The 21,035-nt window shown below is 39.5% G+C and overlaps 1 protein-coding gene and 1 long non-coding RNA gene across 6 annotated transcripts in view; one reads left to right on the top strand and one right to left on the bottom strand.

Moving 5' to 3' along the window:
• The window catches only part of LOC309512256 (actin filament-associated protein 1-like 2), a 63,179-nt gene that overhangs the window by 11,963 nt on the left and 30,181 nt on the right, over positions 1-21,035 (bottom strand). For all 5 annotated transcript variants that reach the window (XM_082187750.1, XM_082187746.1, XM_082187747.1 and 2 more), the window contains 5 exons: positions 16,266-16,362; positions 15,810-16,021; positions 5,855-6,031; positions 3,941-4,033; positions 3,494-3,587 (listed from right to left, as the gene is read on the bottom strand). In XM_082187750.1, the coding sequence (XP_082043876.1) occupies positions 3,494-3,587; positions 3,941-4,033; positions 5,855-6,031; positions 15,810-16,021; positions 16,266-16,362 (673 nt within the window). The remainder of the gene's footprint in view (positions 1-3,493; positions 3,588-3,940; positions 4,034-5,854; positions 6,032-15,809; positions 16,022-16,265; positions 16,363-21,035) is intronic.
• On the top strand, positions 8,855-15,803 carry LOC309512297. Its single transcript, XR_014210946.1, has 3 exons — positions 8,855-8,969; positions 13,778-14,119; positions 14,160-15,803. It is a non-coding gene; the product is annotated as an uncharacterized lncRNA (long non-coding RNA).

Below are 21,035 nucleotides of genomic sequence, written 5' to 3'. Positions count from 1 at the left end.
AAAGAGGGTTATTAGTGTGTGATATTTGTATACTTCTTTTAAACTTAAGAAATATGATAGCATACATTCAGTCTACTTTTTATGTAACAAACAAGTACACAGAAAAGTCTTAATGTATTTGGCCTTAATGTATGATGTTCTTATGATATACTTGATCTTTTGATTGAGATACTTATGAAAAGTATAATTATTTTAAAGTGCCCCTATTATGGATTTTTGAAAATGACCTTTCATGTAGTGTGTAACCTAGTTCTAAGTGAATGAAAACATACTGCAAAGTTTTAAATCTGAAAGTGCACTGAATATAAAGTTATTGTCTTTCAAAAGTAAGAGTCGACACTGAGTCAATGAAATGAATCAGTTTTCAAACGAGTCATAAGCAGTTTCGTTGTGATGTCAAGATGTGGTGGTGGCGGCGCAATGGATAAGACACATGCCTTTGGTGTGAGAGACCCGGGTTCTAATCCACTGTGAGACACCAATGTGTCCCTGAGCAAGACACTTAACCCCTAGTTGCTCCAGAGGCGTGCAACCTCTGACATATATAGCAATTGTAAGTCGCTTTGGATAAAAAGCGTCAGCTAAATGAATAAATGTAAATGAAACATTAGCATATTGCCCGCCCACTTATTGCGTGTTATTTTATTTTTTTACCTTATTGGAATCGAAACTTTGAATCAATAAGAATTGTTTAAGCCTCCTGACTAGCACAACACATTGGCTCAACCAGTAATGTATGTTTGGGGTGGTTCTGTCTGTTTCCCACCAATTGCAGATGGGGGGAGTGATCAGAAGAACATGCTTGAAAACAATTCAAATTTTAATTTTTTTGTCATTCTGTTTGCTAGGGGTGCAGAAATTACACACTATGGCATAAAATAAACGTCTGAGTCTATAATCAAAGTTTGCTTGTACAAACACAAATAAACAAATAAACTTGTATGAAAGTTTCCCTTTCAAGTTGTTTGTGGAGACACGTGAGTAGACATCTACACGTCTCTAATCAGTGAGCGCACGTTTCCAATAACAAAACATTAAAACATTACTCAGCGAGTGGTGAGTCGTAGCCACTTCTAAGTTTCAACAAAACTTTTGATCTTCCCCAAAATCGAATTAGCTCATTTCTTTTATAAAATAAATAGCTTTTCCTGTTTCCTTCATAAACAAATACATGCTCTGCTTACATAAATGCTGAGCCACTATCAGAAAGTTCACCCAAATATTTAAAACACTGCTGAGTTCATTGCTGTGGTTGTCACCCCAATGTCAAAGGTGACAATACAATCTCACAGGAATCCATCCACAGACAATGACACAGTGTGGAAAACACCCAGCCTGTGTCCTGTACGGCATGCAGTGAATTTAGCCCCTAATGAATAACACCAAAACGAGTGAACAATGGCACAGTTGTGCTAATAGAAGGGCTAGCTCAGATGCAACGTATGCAGACCTTCTGCACGTAATGGGTATAAAGCATATGTTATTGGTAGGCTTCTTTAATTAGAAACAGCATTAGGTTACGGAATGACAACAAAGAACTGTGGGAAATGCAGACATTAAACAATGAAATCAAACCCGACCCAATTTACATTCTTACACGATACAATTTTTACATGATAACGGTTTCGTTTGCGTTCTCAGGCCACCAAAACGCCGTTGTCGTGTAAGTGAACGGCCATAACGCATTTAAGGTTTTCGGTTTTCAATTGAAAACGATGTTGTGTAAACGGCCCCTAAATTAATAACTAATGATTATTACAATAGAAATGAATCAACGCTGAACTTACCGGTACTTAAACTGGATAATGAATTTCTTCTAGAGCTGCTGTACAACCAAAACAATCTTTGTTGCATTAATTTCCTGTTATCATTGTAAAGCTTTACAACAATCTGTATTGTAAAAAGAGCTATATTAATAAAGGTGGCTTGACTTGACTTAAAATTTGATCTTGATTTTATGGTGAATGATTCATCAGTGCACTTTATTAAATTTTCCATCAAAATGTAATAACACATCACAACCTTGGTAGGCTGGCATGCATAAAGTCGTGATGTAACGGAAGTAGCAAAGATATTTTCTTCCGCAATGCAAAGTAAATCCGAATGAAACTGTTGTTGAATGAATGGGCAATCAAAATGTAATAACTTTTTCCTGACAAGCCTACTGCGATTTGAATTATGGGAGGAACTTTTGGTTCGGGGAACTTTCACTCAAAAAGACTGAAACAAATAATTTCAAATAATAAGGTTATGCTACAATCCTTATCAGCCAGTTTGACTGAATGAGCTGTCAATTATCCTTCATGTTTTATTTTCAGACGTCAGAAGAACGTAACGCTTGGAATTTTAATGTGATATGGTATCACAAGAATATCTGTGGCAAGAGCTCTTTTCAGTCTGTTGCATTCTTTTCCTCATGATTCTTTTCTTTTTTTTTATTTGCATTCCGCTGAAAAAAGACAACATATACTGCGCATTTGTGGTCTGCTCTCCTGGTTTACTGTACGAAATATCCCATGTACAAATGATTTACTTGAATGCACTAACAATCTCTCGTTTTCTCCCCAAATCCTCACGTCTCTTTCCAAGTTTGTTTTCACATGAATGATTTAAAATATAATTGTCACCCCTTTTCACTTCTAATCCCTATTAGCAGTGAGTACTGGAACGCTTCTAAAGCAGGAAAATAGAATATTTTTTATCTGTCAAAATGACAGAAAGCACTTTGAAATATTATCACTCAATGCTAAAGTTAATGAACATTTTTGATTAAAGGCAACGTATGTTACATAATATAGACAAATATTAATTATATTTAACCCGTCTCTAATATTGCTGCAGAAAGAATCAAGCTTTTAGGGATATTCATGGTCTGTTGTAGTAATTTGTTAATTATTTTACACTTTCAATTTTCCTTTTAATTTGTGATGGTTGAAGGGTGAGTACAAAAATGACACTTCATTCTTCCCAGTTTCAAACAAAAAAGCGTATTATTGCGTTCAAAGAGCGAGCCTTTCACTGATTGCTTACAGTTTAACAGAAGTTACTCCCATAATTTGCATAGGAAAAAGGAAAAAGGGCATAGGAAAAAGGTGGATAGTTTGTAGCATGAATACAATCCGGACTTACTACATCTGTCATGTTGTCATTGTCATTTGGCACTGCCGTTCACAAATCTAATTCCCGTAGCTTCATGGGATATTAAAGTGTCCATTGGATGCACACATCAGAATCTTGCCAGAAGTAGTAGGTCATCCGGGTACTTTTCGCCTACTGTTTTTATGAATACTGTGAATTCAAACATATTTCTCATCTCACGTACTGTTTTTCACCTACAATATATTAGGGAAGTGTGTGATTTCGGATGCAGAGAAGCTCTCTTATTTTTAAACCCTTCCCCTCTAAAAACTTGGTTCAATTATGGTACGAAACACCCCCTTTTCATCATCCAACTAACTCCTGTGTGTGTCCAAACGCAAGTGTTTCTGCTCACCTCTGTCTTTGTCTTTAATCTCCACACTGCTAATTGCAGACGGAAGACTTGAGATTTTCTCTTCATCCGAGTCTGTATGGAGGACAGTACTTGACTACAGCGAGAAAGAGAGATTGTAAGAACTCGCTAATTGACATAAGCAAGTACAACATATTCTCCAACACAGGTAAGTCAGTCCTTTATCTACAAATTGGCTTAAGATGGAACACAAGACTTTGCTAATCAGTTTAGTTCATGGCTCAAGCCAGCAGAACATTCATGAAAGAGACTCTGGAATGGACGTAAGGGAAAGGTCTCCAGATGAATAACCACCAAGCTAATTCAGTAACATCTCTTTCAGAGAAATGAAGTTATGCTGTTACTCTCTTGCTGTGTCCATCACATTGATAATGTTGTTAACATAGAGAGCAGGAACTGGCATGGAGTCAGTGAGTATGTGTGATTTACCCTGCAAGAGTCCAGCCTCTCGCTCCTCAGGATGGATGAGGAGCTTTGGGATTCAGGCTCGTAATAAGAGGAGCCGCTCACTTCTTCTATAATCTACAAATGAGGCAAACAGAAAACAAGTTAGTTAAAGTTACAGTTTAAAGTTGGCATAAAATGAAAACTCACCCTATGTATTTTCAAAATGCATCTTGTTGATCTTATTGAGAAAAAATCATCTGTGCATGTTTAATAAAAAAAAAAACGTTTGACCCTCGTAATGTTTAATCAAAACATCATAACTCCAATGAAATGACAGACATCTCTCTGGTGATGTATGCAGGGTCTGCAATCACTTCGTTTGCTTAAACCCCACCCTCACATTAATCTGCCTTCACTTTCGAGTGCAACGGCCACATCCCCCTACATTTGGTCTTTGGATGTACACTCACCGGCCACTTTATTAGGTACACCTTGCTAGTACCGGGTTGGACCCCCTTTTGCCTTCAGAACTGCCTTAATTTTTCGTGGCATAGATTCAACAAGGTGCTGGAAATATTCCTCTGAGATTTTGGTCCATATTGGCATGACAGCATCACGCAGTTGCAGTAGATTTGTCGGCTGCACATGCATGATGTCAATCTCCCGTTACACCACATACCAAAGGTGCTCTATTGGATTAAGATCTGGTGACTGTGGAGGCCATTTAAGTATAGTGAATAATAATAATTTGTTACATTTATTTAGCGCTTTTCTCTGCACTCAAAGCACTTTACATAGAAGGGGGGAATCTAATCAACCACCACCAATGTGCAGCATACACCTGGATGATGCGATGGCAGCCATAGTGCACCAGAACTTCTACCACACGCCAGCTTATTGGTGGAGAGGAGACAGAGTGAACTCATTGTCATGTTCAAGAAACTAGTTTAAGATGATTTGAGCTTTGTGACATGGCAGGTTATCCTGCAGGAAGCAGCTTTTAGGAGATAGGTACACTGTGGTTATCAAGGGATGGACATGGTCAGCAACAATCCTAAGGTAGGCTGTGGCATTTAAAATTGGTACTAAAGGGGCCCAAAGTTTTCCAAGGAAATATCCCCCACACCATTACACCACCAGCCTAAACCATTAATACAAGGCAGAATTAGTCCATGCTTTCATGTTGTTTAGGCCAAATTCTGACCCTACAATCTGAATGTTAAAGCAGAAATTGAGACTCATCAGACCAGGTGACGATTTTCCAATCTTTTATTGTCCAATTTTGGTGAGCCTGTGCGAATTGTAGCCACGGTTTCCTGTTCTTAGCTGACAGGAGTGGCACCCAGTGTGTGTCTTCTGCTGCTGTAGCCAATCTGCTTCAAGATTCAACATGTTGTGTGTTCAGAGATGCTCTTCTGCAGACCTCAGTTGTAACGAGTGGCTATTTGAGTTACTGTTGCCTTTCTATCAGCTCGAACCAGTCTGGCCATTCTCCTCTGACCTCTGGCATCAACAAGGCCTTTTCACACACAGAACTGCCACCTACTGGTAAAGATATTTTATCTTTTCGGACCATTCTCTGTAAACCCTAGAGATGGTTGTTTGTGAAAATCCCAGTAGATCAGCAGTTTCTGAAATACTCAGACCAGCCCATCTGCCACAAACAACCATGCCACATTCAAAGTCACTTAAATCACCTTTCTTCCCTATTCTGATGCTCAGTTTTGAACTTCATCAGATCATCTTGACCATGTCTATATACCTAAATGCACTGAGTTGCTGCCATGGGATTAGCTGATTAGATATTTGCGTTAACAAGCAGTTGAACCGGTGTACCTAATAAAGTGTCCAGTGAGTGTACGTCACAATATGGAGGAAAAGATCTGTCGCTACTTCTGTTTCATTGCAACTTTAAATTTAATGAGAATGTAAGTCTAAGTTTAGACTTGGTCAGACCTTCCTCCACTCTTCGGCCTGCGTGCTGCTCTGGAAGCCCAAGATAACTGTGTCGGTACCAGCCACCACCTTCAGCTCGTGCTGCATCTTTTTGCTGTTTTTAGATTTGTAGACCGCGTAGCAACCCGTGAGGTTTACCTCCAGCAGAGGGTGTAAGTCTTTAGCACACTTAAAACACTGCCAGGGAAAAATGTATGTATTGAACAGTTACTAACAACATTCAGTTCTTTGTAAAGATGTAAAAAAATAATGCAATGTTTTAAGACACTTAACTGCATGTTATTTAAAATTAAATGAGAATGTATTGTAGTTGCAATTAGTAGCAATTGTAAATGAAAATTAGTTGAACTATAAAAGGCTTATTTGACCCACTTAACTAAGATTTACATAATGTACTTATGCTTAAAGTTAGCTTTAATAGTAAAGTTTAAGCTTTAATGTTAAACTACAAATACGCACTACACTTCAGAATATCTGACAGATGGATTCGACTAACTCTGGTTAGGTTAGTAACTTTTTCCGGTCAGAATCCGAAGTGCAGATCCTTGAACACTCTAATGGCTAATATTGCCCACAACACATTGCGCGTTGGACGAGGATTCGAGGACTACAAACACGAGCAAAAAGTGTTGAAAAAACGACATACATGGTGGATGTGCGAGTCCGGAGGTTATGTAGAGAGGTTTACATAAAGGGGTTTGAGTGATTAATTATCAGTATCTAACCTGACGTAAAATGTATTTATTCAATGTTGTCCACATTATATTTCATCTGCAGCAGCATTGTGAACTTTTAAATGCATCATTATATTCAAATTGCAAACACATGAGGAGAGTCTCCGCATGAAAGACCCACGACTGGCAGATCAACGTGCTACAACATTTCTCTCCGAAACGGTAGGAAATTAAATTAGATTGAATGGAGGATGTGTTGGAGTTCACCCCAGTGAACGAGAGGGTCGCTTCCCTGCGCCTTCGGGTCGGAGATAGGTCTCTCACTGTCGTGTGCACCTATGGGCCAAACGGCAGTGTAGAGTACCCGGCCTTCTTGGGGTCTCTGGGAGGGGTGCTGGAAAGTGCTCCGACTGGGGACTCTACTGGGGGACTTCAACGCCCACGTGGGCAGCGACAGTGACACCTGGAGGGGTGTGATTGGGAGGAACGGCCCCCCTGATCTGAACCCGAGTGGTGTTCTGTTATTGGACTTCTGTGCTAGTTACGGCTTGTCCATAACGAACACCATGTTCAAGCATAAGGGTATCCATCAGTGCACATGGCACCAGGACACCCTAGGCCGGAGGTTGATGATTGACTTTGTGGTTGTTTCATCTGACCTCCGGCCGTATGTCTGGGACACTCGGGTGAAGAGAGGGGCGGAGCTGTCAACAGATCACCACCTGGTGGTGAGTTGGATCCGATGGCGGGGGAGGAAGCTGGACAGACTCGGCAGACCCAAACGTACTGTGAGGGTCTGTTGGAAACGTTTGGCCGAATCCCCTGTCAGAGAGATCTTCAACTTCCACCTCCGGCAGAGCTTCGACCACCTCCCGAGGGAGTCTGGAGATATTGAGTCCGAGTGGACCATGTTCTCCACCTCCATTGTCAACGCGGCCACTCGGACCTGTGGCCGTAAGGTCTCCGGTGCCTGTCGAGGCGGCAATCCCAGAACCCGGTGGTGGACACCGGTAGTAAGGGATGCCGTCAAGCTGAAGAAGGAGTCCTATCAGGCCTGGCTGGCTTCTGGGACTCCTGAGGCAGCTGACGGGTACCGACAGGCCAAGCGGACTGCAGCCCGGGTGGTTGTGGAGGCAAAAAAATCGGGCTTGGGAGGAGTTAGGTGAGGCCATTGAGAAGGACTATCGGTCGGCCTCGAAGAGATTCTGGCAAACCGTCCGGCGCCTCAGAAGGGGGAAGCAGTGCCCTACCAACGCTGTTTACAGTGGAGGTGGGCAGCTGTTGACCTCGACTGGGGATATCATCGGACGGTGGAAGGAATACTTCGAGGATCTCCTCAATCCCGCCGTCACGTCTTCCATTGAGGAAGCAGAGGCTGAGGGCTCGGAGGCGGACTCGTCCATCACCCGGGCTGAAGTCAGCGAGGTAGTCAAGAAACTCTGGGTGGCAAGGCACCGGGGGTGGATGAGATCCGCCCCGAGTACCTCAAGTCTCTGGATGTTGTGGGGCTGTCTTGGCTGACACGCATCTGCAGCATCGCATGGCGGTCAGGGACAGTGCCTTTGGACTGGCAGACCGGGGTGGTGGTCCCTCTTTTTAAGAAGGGGGACCGGAGGGTGTGCTCCAACTATAGGGGGATCACACTTCTCAGCCTCCCCGGGAAAGTCTATGCCAGGGTACTGGAGAGGAGAATACGGCCGATAGTAGAACCTCGGATTCAGGAGGAACAGTGTGGTTTTCGTCCCGGTCGTGGAACACTGGACCAGCTCTATACCCTCTCCAGGGTGCTGGAGGGTTCATGGGAGTTTGCCTAACCAATCCACATGTGCTTTGTGGATTTGGAGAAGGCATTCGACTGTGTCCCTCGCGGCATCTTGTGGAGGGTACTCTGGGAGTATGGGGTTCGGGGCCCTTTGCTAAGGTCTATCCGGTCCCTGTACGACCGGAGCAGGAGCTTGGTTCGCATTGCCGGCAGTAAGTCAGACTTGTTCCCGGTGCATGTTGGACTCCGGCATGTTGGATTTACCGGTCAATCTACATTCCTACTCTCACCTATGGTCATGAGCTGTGGGTCATGACCGAAAGGACAAGATCCCGGATACAGGCAGCCGAAATGAGCTTTCTCCGCAGGGTGGCTGGGCGATCCCTTAGAGATAGGGTGAGAAGCTCGGTCACTCGGGAGGAGCTCCGCTGCTCCTCCACATCGAGAGGGGCCAGCTGAGGTGGCTCGGGCATCTTTTCCGGATGCCTCCTGGACGCCTTACCGGGAAGGTGTTCTGGGCATGTGCCACCAGGAGGAGACCCCGGGGAAGACCTAGGACACGCTGAACGCCTCGGTGTCCCCCCGGAAGAGCTGGAGGAAGTGTCTAGGGAGAGGGAAGTCTGGGCATCCCTGCTTAGATTGCTGCCCCCGCGACCCGGCCCCGGATAAGTCAAGTCAAGTCAAGTTTATTTGTATAGCGCTTTTCACAATACAGATTGCATCAAAGCAGCTTCACAGTATTAAATTAAAATAATACAACAAAGTTTGTTTCAAGAGGAATTTATTGATTGATAAAATTAAATTAAATATCCCCAAAATATCCCCAACTGAGCAAGCCAAAGGCAACAGTGGCAAGGAACCGAAAAACTCCATCAAGTGACCTAATGGTGTCCTAAAACTCCATCAGGTGCCTTAATGGAGAAAAAAAAAACCTTGGGAGAACCCAGGCTCAGTCGGGGGCCAGTTCTCCTCTGGCATTGGATAGAGGCCGGATTGTAGTTTGAACTGTAGGATTATATGAATGCCTGGCTGAAGAGATGCGACTTTAATCTAGTTTTAAACTGGGAGAGCGAGTCTGAGCAACGAACAGTATCAGGAAGACTATTCCAGAGTTTTGGAGCCAAATGTGAAAATGCTCTCCCTCCTTTGGTGGTTCTGGATATCCTAGGTATGACCAAAAGCCTTGAATTTAGTGATCTCAAAGAGCGCGATGGATTATAGGGCGATAGAAGATCCGTTAAATAGACTGGAGCTAAGCCGTTTAGGGCTTTATAAGTCAGTAGCAATACCTTGTAATTAATACGGAACTTTATAGGTAACCAATGCAGTGATGATAAAATCGGTGTTATATGATCATATTTTCTTGATCTCGTAAGAACTCTAGCGGCGGCATTTTGGACTAACTGTAGCTTGTTTATTGAGGATGCAGGACAACCAGCTAATAAAGCATTACAGTAATCCAGTCTCGAGGTCATGAATGCATGAACTAACTTTTCTGCATCAGAAACTGATAGCATATTACGTAGCTTAGCAATGTTTCTAAGGTGGAAAAAGGCTGTTTTTGTAACATAAGAAATATGATTTTCAAAAGACAGGTTGCAATCGAGTATAACACCCAGGTCTTTTACTGTAGAGGATAAAGTAACAGGACATCCTATGATGTTAAAGTTGTATTGTGCGAGGTTTTGTGGGCGGTTTTTTGAACCGATAAGTATTACCTCTGTCTTGTCTGGATTTAATAAAAGAAAATTACGCGTCATCCAATCTTTTATATCTTTAACACACTCTGTCAATTTGGAAAATGTAGCGTTTTCATCCGGCCGTGATGAAATATATATTTGAGTGTCATCAGCATAACAATGGAAACTAATTCCATGTTTCCTTATAATATTTCCAAGTGGCATCATATATATTGAAAATAACAGGGGGCCTAATACAGATCCCTGCGGCACTCCATAGTTTACTGGAGTTATGATCGATTTTTCTCCATTTAAATAGACAAAATGGTAGCGGTCAGATAGGTATGATTTGAACCAGCTTAGTGCTTGTCCTTGAACACCAGTATAATTTTGTAGTCGATCTAAGAGTATTGTGTGATCTATAGTATCGAACGCAGCACTAAGATCAAGTAAAACTAGTATTGAGATACAGCCTTGGTCAGAAGCTAAAAGTAAATCATTTGTGATTTTAACGAGCGCAGTTTCAGTGCTATGATGCGGTCTGAATCCAGACTGAAACTTTTCATAGATATCATTTTGTTGCAAGAAAGAGCCCAGTTGAGCGGACACCACTTTTTCTAATATTTTAGACATAAATGGAAGATTTGAAATGGGTCTATAATTTGCTAGATTATTATGATCTAATTGTGGTTTCTTAATGAGAGGTTTTATAACTGCCAGTTTAAATGTTCTTGGAACATGACCTAAAGATAAAGACGAGTTAATAATATTGAGGAGAGGCTCTTCCACTACAGATAACACTTCTTTCAGTAGTTTAGTTGGTATAGGATCTAATAAACATGTTGTTGTTTTAGATGAAGTGATAAGTTTATTTAACTCTTTTTGTTCTATAGTTGTAAAGCACTGTAATTGTTCTTTCGGGGTGATAATTGAAGCTGAATTGTAAGGCGCGATTGAAGATTGAACGTTTATAATTGTGGTTCTGATGCTTTCTATTTTCTCAGTGAAGTAGTTCATGAAATCATTACTACTGAACTGTAACGGGATATTTTGTTCGGGTGACGTCTGTTTATTTGTTAGTCTAGCCACGGTGTTAAATAGAAACCTTGGATTGTTTTGGTTGTTTTCTATTAGTTTGCGGAGGTGCTCAGCCCTGGCAGCTTTTAGGGCCTTTTTATAACGTGACATACTGTCTTTCCACGCGATTCTAAAGACCTCTAAATTAGTTTGTTTCCATTTACGCTCTAAAATACGGGTTTCTCTCTTTAAAACATGCGTAGTATTGTTATACCATGGTGCTTTATTTTTCTCTCTGACCTTTTTTAATTTAATAGGTGCAACCACATCCAATGTTCTAGAGAGAATGGTGCTCATAGTGCTAGTTAGTTCTTCTAGTTCATCTGTTTGTTTGGGTTCAGGCAGCAGCTGAGACAGATTAGATAAGCAATTTGAGAAATTATCTATGGTGGATGGGAGGATTGTTCTGCCTGGTTGATAACGCGACGCCGCATGACATATTACAGCAGTACGTAATATGCAAGTTACCATGTAGTGATCAGTGACTTCATCACTTTGTGGAATGATATCTATATCGGTTGGATCGGTTCCGTGTGATATAATTAAATCGAGTGTATGATTAAGACGATGAGTTGGTCCGGTGACGTTTTGCTTGACCCCAAATGAATTTAATAAATCTGTAAACGCAGCTCCTAACGCATCATTTGGATTATCTACGTGTATGTTAAAATCTCCAACAATTAATGCTTTATCGACATTGACTAATAGGTCTGAGAGAAAATCTGCAAACTCTTTTAGGAAATCAGCGTAAGGCCCTGGCGGTCTATATACGGTAGCCAAGGCTAGAGATAATAGGGATGTTTTTCTAACATCTAAGAGCGTAACATTTAGTACAAGTACTTCAAATGAAATAAACTTATAACCCGTTTTCTGAGTAACATTTAGAATATCTTTATAAATGGTTGCAACACCTCCGCCACGGCCAATCAGACGGGGCTCATGCTTATAACAGTATCCAGGAGGAGTAGACTCATTAATACCGAAATAATCATTTGGTTTAAGCCAGGTTTCAGTAAGGCAAAGTACATCGAAGCTATTATCTGTGACTATTTCATTTACAATAACTGCCTTAGGTGTGAGTGATCTAATGTTTAGAAGACCTAGCTTTAGAAATAGTTTTTGTTTACTAATAGCAACATTTTCTGTTTTAATAACAATTAGATTTTTCCTAGATCCTGCATTAGATTTATTATTTGATCTCACTAAACGAGGAATAGACACGGTTTCTATGCAATGTTCTACACTAGTATTTATATCAGTTGAATTGGTGCAGCAGAGACTATGATTTGGACTTTTGGTTACTAGTCAAAGGGTATTTAACATTTTGGAGATGTTATCTGACAGAAGATCCGCTCCGAATCTGCTTGGGTGTAAGCCATCAGCACGGAAAAGCCTAGGACGCTCCCAAAACAGATTCCAATTATTTACAAAGAGCAGTTTCTGCTCATTGCACCATGACATTAACCATTCATTTAGCGCAAATAATCTGCTGAATTTTTCATGCCCTAGTCGGTACGTGGGAAGCGGTCCTGACACAATGATCGTTGTTTCAGGCGATGTGCTGCGTACCGTATCGATTAGATTCCTGAAGTCTTTCTTCAGAATCTCCGTCTGGCGCAGCCTGATGTCGTTCACTCCCGCGTGCAGGACCACAGTTCCGACGCGCTCGTCACCGTTCAGGATCTCGGGAACGCGAGCAGCGATTTCAGAAACACGAGCACCAGGGAAGCAGTGACTTTGCACCTTACTTGTACCTAACGTAGCGTGTACGTGCCGAACGATGGAATCGCCGATGATCACAGCATCGCGTTCTGTTTCGCGTAGAGGGGAGAAGCGGTTTTGTGTCGATAACTCGAAAACCGGGAGGGTCGGAGAAAGTCTTGGTCTAAACCTGACTCGCGTCTTCCGCTGCGGAACCACCCAGGCTTCGTGGTGGCGTGTTGGAGCCGGAGTGAACGAGACCATGGCTGATTGCGACCGATGCTGAGGAACGCACGGAGTAGACGCGGTCGGAGTCAGCGGGTTAGTAACGTTAAACACTGATTTGTGTGCGTCGGCGCGTGATGTTTCAAGAGCCAAACACCGGTCTCTCAGCTCGGCCTGTCTCAATAAAAGGTTGTGGATCTGTTTCTCAACAGCTTCCAGCTCAGACTGCAGTGCGTGAAGCTCAAATGTGTCCTCACCTGCACCAAGCGGTAGACTACTTACATCTGATATATTCGCCATTTTAACAGATGGACAGTGAGTTAGCAACGAAGCTACCAGTGATGCTATCAATATTAATACTAATTTATATTATAAGTTTGTTTGTAAATGAGTGTGGAGAAGACGCGTTCAGCCGTGATCCACGGACGTAACCTTTAAGAGTATGCAGCGTTGGATCACTAATAGGCTTGAGACGCGTCTGCTCAACAGTCCGCGTTGTAACTATGAGGTTTTTTAGTGGTAGGGGTGTAGAGTAGACGCACGATAGGCGAAAAAAAAGTGTTTGTTTATAAGTGAGTGTGGAGAAGACTCGTTCAGCCGTGATCCACGGACGTAACCTTTAAGAGTATGCAGCGTTGGATCACTAATAGGCTTGAGACGCGTCTGCTCAACAGTCCGCGTTGTAACAATGAGGTTTGAGCAGTAGTGCTTCTCAGTGAGGAAGAGTAGAAAATGTTCGTTGTAAGCGGGTTTAAAGAGAAAAATCAAGAATTATAAATCAAATCGATAGGATAAGCGGTAGAAGATGGATGGATGGACGGATGGATGGAGGATTTTAACTGTGACAAGATGATTGACAGGGCAGTTTATGGTGACAGGATGCACGTAACTAAGCGACAGAGCTGTCCATTAAAGATGATGAAGTAGTATGTCCCAAAGCTTGCCTACTCTTTTGCTACACACTCAAAAGCATTAACTTTTTTTTTCACAAAAGAGTACATACTTTTAGGGCGTAGAATAGGGCGTAGAATAACAACAACGACTAATGAAGATGGAGTCTTTATTAGTTATATGCTGTGTCCCAATTCGCCTACTTATACTTCGTTCTCAGAGCTGGTGTTCTCAGCGCTGTCAAAATAAAAGTCCAGTGTGGCGTCCAAATAAAAGTTCCACTTTCAACACATCAGCCAAACAGAAAAACTAATCGGCCGATGCCAATACTTAAAAAATGCCAAATATCGGCAAATATATCAGCCATGACGATATATCGGTCGACCACTAGTAATTTGTGGGTGGGACATGTCGATATTGTCCCCACCACTTTTCGAAACATCAGTTGACTAGCAGAATATTCATTTCATTCGTTAAATAAGTGACTATATGGTCCTGGAATGTGTTGTTTTTGAAATCATGCTGAGTGTTCGTTGTGTACGTTGTCACTGTTATCAGACTCTCTATTCGTTCAGGTGAAATCACAAAACAAAATGCACACAAACATGTCACTGCTCTTGATATACAATCACTGATGAACAACTGTGGTTTTAATGAGAAGGAGAAAAAAAACCTATACGAGGGCAGATTAGAACCTAGAACCTCTGATACGCCTAAAAAAAGTTCTACCACCAGACCATGACGGAAAACAAGAAGTTCAAGCGTATTTATGTATTTATTCAAACTCGGGACTAATTGCATTGTTTTAGCAACCCAAACCCCTTATATTAAAATAAGGTTTAATAAGCATTTATCAACAGTGATACTGTATGATAATTTCAGTAATTTTGACCGCAAAATCTATTCTGTATTTTGACAGTTTTTGCTTGCAATTTTGTGAAATGGCTGTAATTTAACTGAAACTTTGCTGCCAGACTTTTTACAGTTTTTGTTTTTTACAGTGTGGATTAAAACTATGGATTTCTTGATTTTAATCCATTCTCATTTTGAAGAACCGATAACGGATAAATCAAAATAATCAATCTTTCAGTCTCTACTGTTTTCAGTTGATGAATGAACAAAGCTTTGTAGCGTACCTCCTATCCAATAAATCACAAAAAGCTTTGTGCTTTGTTACTTCTGATATGCAACAAAGTCACAGCTTTCAAATTCTGTCAATTTTATTAATAAATTCAAACAATAAATACCGTTTTGGAGCTCTTTAATGTGGCGCGACAGATCAACACCGAATAACCGACATCTCAGTTCAAGTGAAGCGGCAGTGCGAAGCTCACGTGAGCTTCACCATCTCTTTCACATTACTACTAGTTACAGCATGAAATAAACAAGAATGAACATCAAAAGGTATGTTGAAAGATACAGTACAACTTACCAAAATCCGTATATAGTCACATGTAATTGCTCAATCAGTGTTTTAACCGCCGAAAGACGTCAAAAATTACTTACGGCTTGAAAACAATGTCATGTAATGTTATATTTACCTCAGAAAAGCCATTCAAAACCCATTAGTCAGCTAAAAAAAAAAAACTCTATATGAACTATATTGCATGTTCATTGTATTTTTACTAAACCTGTTCTTCGATATCTAATGTATTTTTGAATAAATCCATCATGTTTTTATGACAGCCACCATTTAAATGTTTATATTAAAAAATATATATAATAAGTAAAAAATTATAAAACATAATTAAGTCATTAAAAATGTACTATTACAATGTTATTTTTATACAAATTTCCTTATGTGCAATTAGCACATTAATTAGTATGTAGCCTAAAATCAGTTAATTTTAACCTTGAGAGATCAGATGCTTGGTTTAACAAAATAGCAAAGCAGTTTGGAATAGAGGCATATTTTTAAATATATGAAACCTGACTGAGGCTCTTACCAATAGTGAATCGTGCTTAATAATGAAGAGCTGGCGGGTCCACTGACCCAACCACTTCTTCCTCCAAAGGTACCCGCAAATGCGTGACTCTGGCACGGGTCTTAAGCAGGGTTGAGAGGAGCTCCACTGGATGTAGTGAGCTCTGTCCTTCACAAACTCATCCTCCTCTTCACCGTACGACTCGTAGTGACTGCTGTCTGAGTCCACTTTATCTGAGGCAAAGATAGGGATTTTAGCATTACAAAGTTTTTAATCTCACACGTGTCAGTTGTTTTATTAAACTGTTGTCTCTTGTACCATGTAAGAAAGTAAGTCATGCAGGTTTGGAATTACATGAAGGTAAGTAAATAACAACTATCACTTTAAAAATGAAATGCTATAGCAGCTGCTATAAATTTGTGATATTCATTGTAATATTCAGCTATTTGTCTTATAGTGGTCGGTTGCCACACTGACCTGTAGTCTGAGTGGCCGGGACAAACGGTTCTGCCTCCTCGTAACAGTCATCCTCCTCTAAACACGGGGGGTGTTGGGGGACAGCAGAACTCATAGACTGAAGACACACACACACACACACACACACAAAGAAAAGCACATCAGATGTATTTTCAATGTTCAACAACTTGTTAAATATCAGCTAGTCACATGGCAGCTCAATGCATTTAGGCATGTAGACATGGTCAGGACGATCTCTTGAAGTTCAAAATGAGCATCCGAATAGGGAATAAATGGTTGTTGGTGCCAGATGGGCTGGTCTGAATATTTACCAGTAGACTGGTAGGGTTAGGGTTTGAATAAGTTGACAAGTTTCAAATATATTTATAGTCAGTTCAATGACTGCTAGGGGACCATTACAATAAAGTGTTAGCAGATATTAAGCAAACAGTCTACTAATACTCTAATGAGAGTCAGTTGACATACTGTAGGTGCACCGTTACTTAAAGTCAACAGAATGTTCAAAAGGGACCATCAAAATAAAGTGTAACCAACTATATATATATATATATATATATATATATATACACAGTATATATATATATATATATATATATATACACATATACATATATATATTATGCGTTTGCATAATATATGTGTGTGTACAGTGTATAATTATTTTGTATATATAAATACACATATGCATGTATATATTTAAGATTTTTTTTTACATTTTATATATAAATTATTTATATTTATATATAATATAAATTATGTATAAATACATATACAGTATATACATGCAAATATTTCTTAAATAAATACATGCACATGTGTGTATTTATATATACAAAATAATTATACACAGTACACACACATATATTATGCAAACACAAACTTTTATTTTGGATGCGATTAATCGCGATTAATCTTTGCCCAGCACTAATATACATATATATACATACAGTACAGGCCAAAAGTTTAGAAACATTACTATTTTTAATGTTTTTGAAAGAAGTTTCTTCTGCTCATCAAGCCTGCATTTATTTGATCAAAAATACAGAAAAAAAATGTAATATTGTGATATAGGCTATTATTACAATTTAAAATAATTGGTTTTCAATTTATTATACTTTAAATTATAATTTATTTCTGTGATGCAAAGCTGAATTTTCAGGATCATTACTCCAGTCTTCAGTGTCACATGTGATATCCAGTCTATCACATGATCCTTTAGAAATCATTCTAATATTCTGATTTATTATGAGTGTTGGAAACAGTTCTGCTGCCTAATATATTTGATGAATAAAATGTTAAAAAGAACTGCATTTATTCAATTTTTTTTTTTTTTTTCTAATAATATAAATCTTCTTTACTATCACTTTTTATCAATTTAACACATCCTTGCTGAATAAAAGTATTGATTTATTTAAAAAAAAAAATTATAATAATAATTACTGACCCCAAATTACTGACCAGTAGTGTATATTGTTGTTACAAAAGATTTCTATTTTTAAAACATTTGCTTCTTTTTATTTTATTTAATTTTTTAAAACTTTTTATTCATCAAAGTATCCTAAAAACGTATCACAGGTTATGAAAAAAATATTAAGCACCAGAACTGTTTCCAACTTTGAATGATTTCTAAAGGATCATGTGATAGACTGGAGTAATGATCCTGAAAATTCAGCTTTGCATCAAATAAATAAATGATAACTTAATGTATAATAAATTGAAAACCAATTATTTTAGATCGTAATAATATATCACAATATTACATTTTTTCACAACTTCTATTTTTGATCAAATAAATGCAGGCTTGATGAGCAGAATTTTACAATATTAAATTTTTTTCACAACTTCTATTTTTGATCAATTAAATGCAGGCTTGATGAGCAGAAGAAACTTCTTTCAAAAACATTAAAAATGGTAATGTTTCCAAACTTTTGGCCTGTACTGCGGCAAAGCCACAGTGAAGACCACACAACCAAAATCTGGACCCTGATCAATCACAACTCACATGAGCTGCTCACGGCAACCACAAAGCTATAAATGACAACAACACAGCTGGCCAGAGTGATCACCTGCATGTGCACATGAGAGGCACTGTATCTGAGGTTTACAGAAAGGAAAACAAAATTGAGCTGAAACATATGGAGCTTAAATCCCAGAATTTAAGTACAGCTCTGAATTTAAAAGAAGAGAAAGAAAGAGACTACGCTTTTAGTTGTACTAAGGGTCAGTCAGTCCACAGTTTTTATGAGAGCATGGTGCAGACTGTTCAAGAGGAGCACAGCTGAAGGACAATGGCTGTGGTCTGCAATGGGGTCAGTAATTTGTAGTCGGACATTGAGGGCAAATCAGTGGCACTGAAACAAAGCCTTCTGGGAGTTGAAAACAAAAAGGCAAAAGTAGACAGAATTTTTAAGGTCTTAAGTCCTCTACTTTTCAAGTTGACGTAATTCCCATGTGCCCTAACTTTATATTTTTCAAGATTCATTCAGAGTTTTCCTTAGGACATGCATTGCTATAACCTCCAAAACTAAAGAAAATAACAAAAAAGTGTACTTACAATATAAGTATTTTTAAAACACAATTTTAAAATTGCTTGTAACGCTTGTAACCTGCAGAAAATTAACATCAACAAAAGACTAAAACGGACTGACTTGAAGCAAGTGGGTTAATTTAGTTTTTTTATATCTCATCTTCATTTTTGTGTCTCTATGTTGGAATGTGGATGTGTGACTCAAGAATTTCAGAATGTTAATTACAAGCGTTTCTTCTGTTTTATCTCTTGCATATTTTCATTCTTTCTGTTTACCCCCTCACGCTCTTGGGGGAGGCGTGGTGGAGTTTGAGAGCACAGTGTGTACAGCTCTGGGGATCAGATACATATCTGTGAATGAAAGATGAAAGGGTTTTTTGTGTGTTCACGTGTATGTGAGAGAACAGGAGATAGAGGCCCAGAAAGAAATATAGATGTTAAATTGGAAAACAAGTAAGAACTTAAGTGCCAAAAGTTAATGGATCAAAAATGACAAGAACCAAGTACGTAGCTAATTTTGACTTTAAAGAGCGAGTAAACAACTATTCCCTGAAAATCCATCATTGTAGATTGTGTGCAAAATGTGTACAGTACGTTTGGAGTAGTAGAAAAAACAACAACAAAAAAACATTGTGGCACTTTTATGATGAGTAGCGGAAGCAGAAGGGGTCCTGAATGCTCACTAAGCCTGTAAACATTTACTGCACATTCCATGTTTACCTCCTTTCATTTGAAAAACTCTAAAGAACTTAATTAAATGGAAAGAGCTTCTACTGTTATCACACAAGCAAACACACATTAAAACATGCAGGTAATTTTAACCCCTTATGTTACCTCATGAAGCACAGGAGAAACCAATCTAAGCCTGTAAAACACCTCACCTTTTACTAACCCACATAGACACACACCAACTCTGATTACTGAAAGAATGACACACAACTAACACATGACCCGTACCTCGGAGGCCCTCTAAAGAGTGCTAAGAAAGACCTATTAACTTATGTTGTAGTCAATGTATTCTTTTCCCTGTGAGCTTTTTTGTTTTTCTATGCATCATTAATGAAGTTAATCTTTTATAACACTGTAATAATTTAATAACACTTTTAAATGTAATCTTTAGCATATTTCTAAATGCATATTTATTTTTCATACTGTACATTACACTATTGTCAAAATTATGTTCAGTTTGAGTTTGTTTTCTCTTTTCTTTCTCCCTGCCTGTCAGTTTTGTTATTAGTTACATTTGATTTGTCATTCTGTTCAGCTGTGCGATTAATTACCTTTATTTGTCTCTTGTATTTAAGCTTCATGTTTCTGTTCTTAGTTGTCCTGTCTCGTCAATGTTTAACGGTTATTGCTTTGCCAACAGTACCTTCATCTTTGTTACTCTATGTGGATTATTAAAGACTTTTGACTTTCATCATCTTCGTCGTGTATTCTATACAACCAAGTGGAGGTTCCAATATTTGTAAAAATCTGTGTTTTCAAGACAAAAATTGTGTTACTACAGAAAACACTATTATGTTCCAAAAAGCTGCGTACAAGTAAAGATACACAATGTATCCTTTCATTTAAGGCCAAAATGAAAGGATTGTTGCTTTTGAAATCTAATAATTTTAGCTCATTTTCATAAATGGTGCTAATAATTTTGGTATTAAGAAAATAGGGTAAGGAAAAGTAAATATGATCACAGTAAATGTTATGCTAACTTCAAGAGCTACTCTGTAAACGATTAACAAATAAGGATAAATCAAGACTTTGATTTTTTCCCCCCTGGTCATTATCAGTACATACTCTAAGCCCCCTCACACGGCCAGTGGCCGTAACATTGAAATCATCCATAGATGCCCAATCTGTGTGCTCAATGTTCACATGCTTACAGGACTGAGACCATCTGGTTGGCATGGAAACCCAAAGGTTTTGGCGCACACTTGGCTGGTGACCTCACTTGGCCGGTGACCTCATCGCTCCCACACCTCCCAGGAGATCCTCCTTGCACCATCCGACTTCCTTCCCCTCTGAGCGGTTGTCCTATCAGTCCATCTCTCTATCACTCCATCATTGTCCTCTATCACGTAGACAGCAATAATTATCCTCCCAAAGCCCACTTCCTCCCTTCTTCTTTCCTTCTAGCCAATCACATTGCAGAGTTGGGTCACCGAGATGGGCCTCTCATTTAAACATGGCATTTCCTGTTAAAGATACAGCCCGTCCCCCTCACTTCCTCCCCTTCAATCTTTTTC

This window comes from Leuciscus leuciscus (assembly GCF_965113295.1).
Source record: "Leuciscus leuciscus genome assembly, chromosome: 13".
NCBI lineage: Eukaryota > Metazoa > Chordata > Actinopteri > Cypriniformes > Leuciscidae > Leuciscus > Leuciscus leuciscus.
This window is presented reverse-complemented; position numbering and strand designations above follow the sequence as displayed.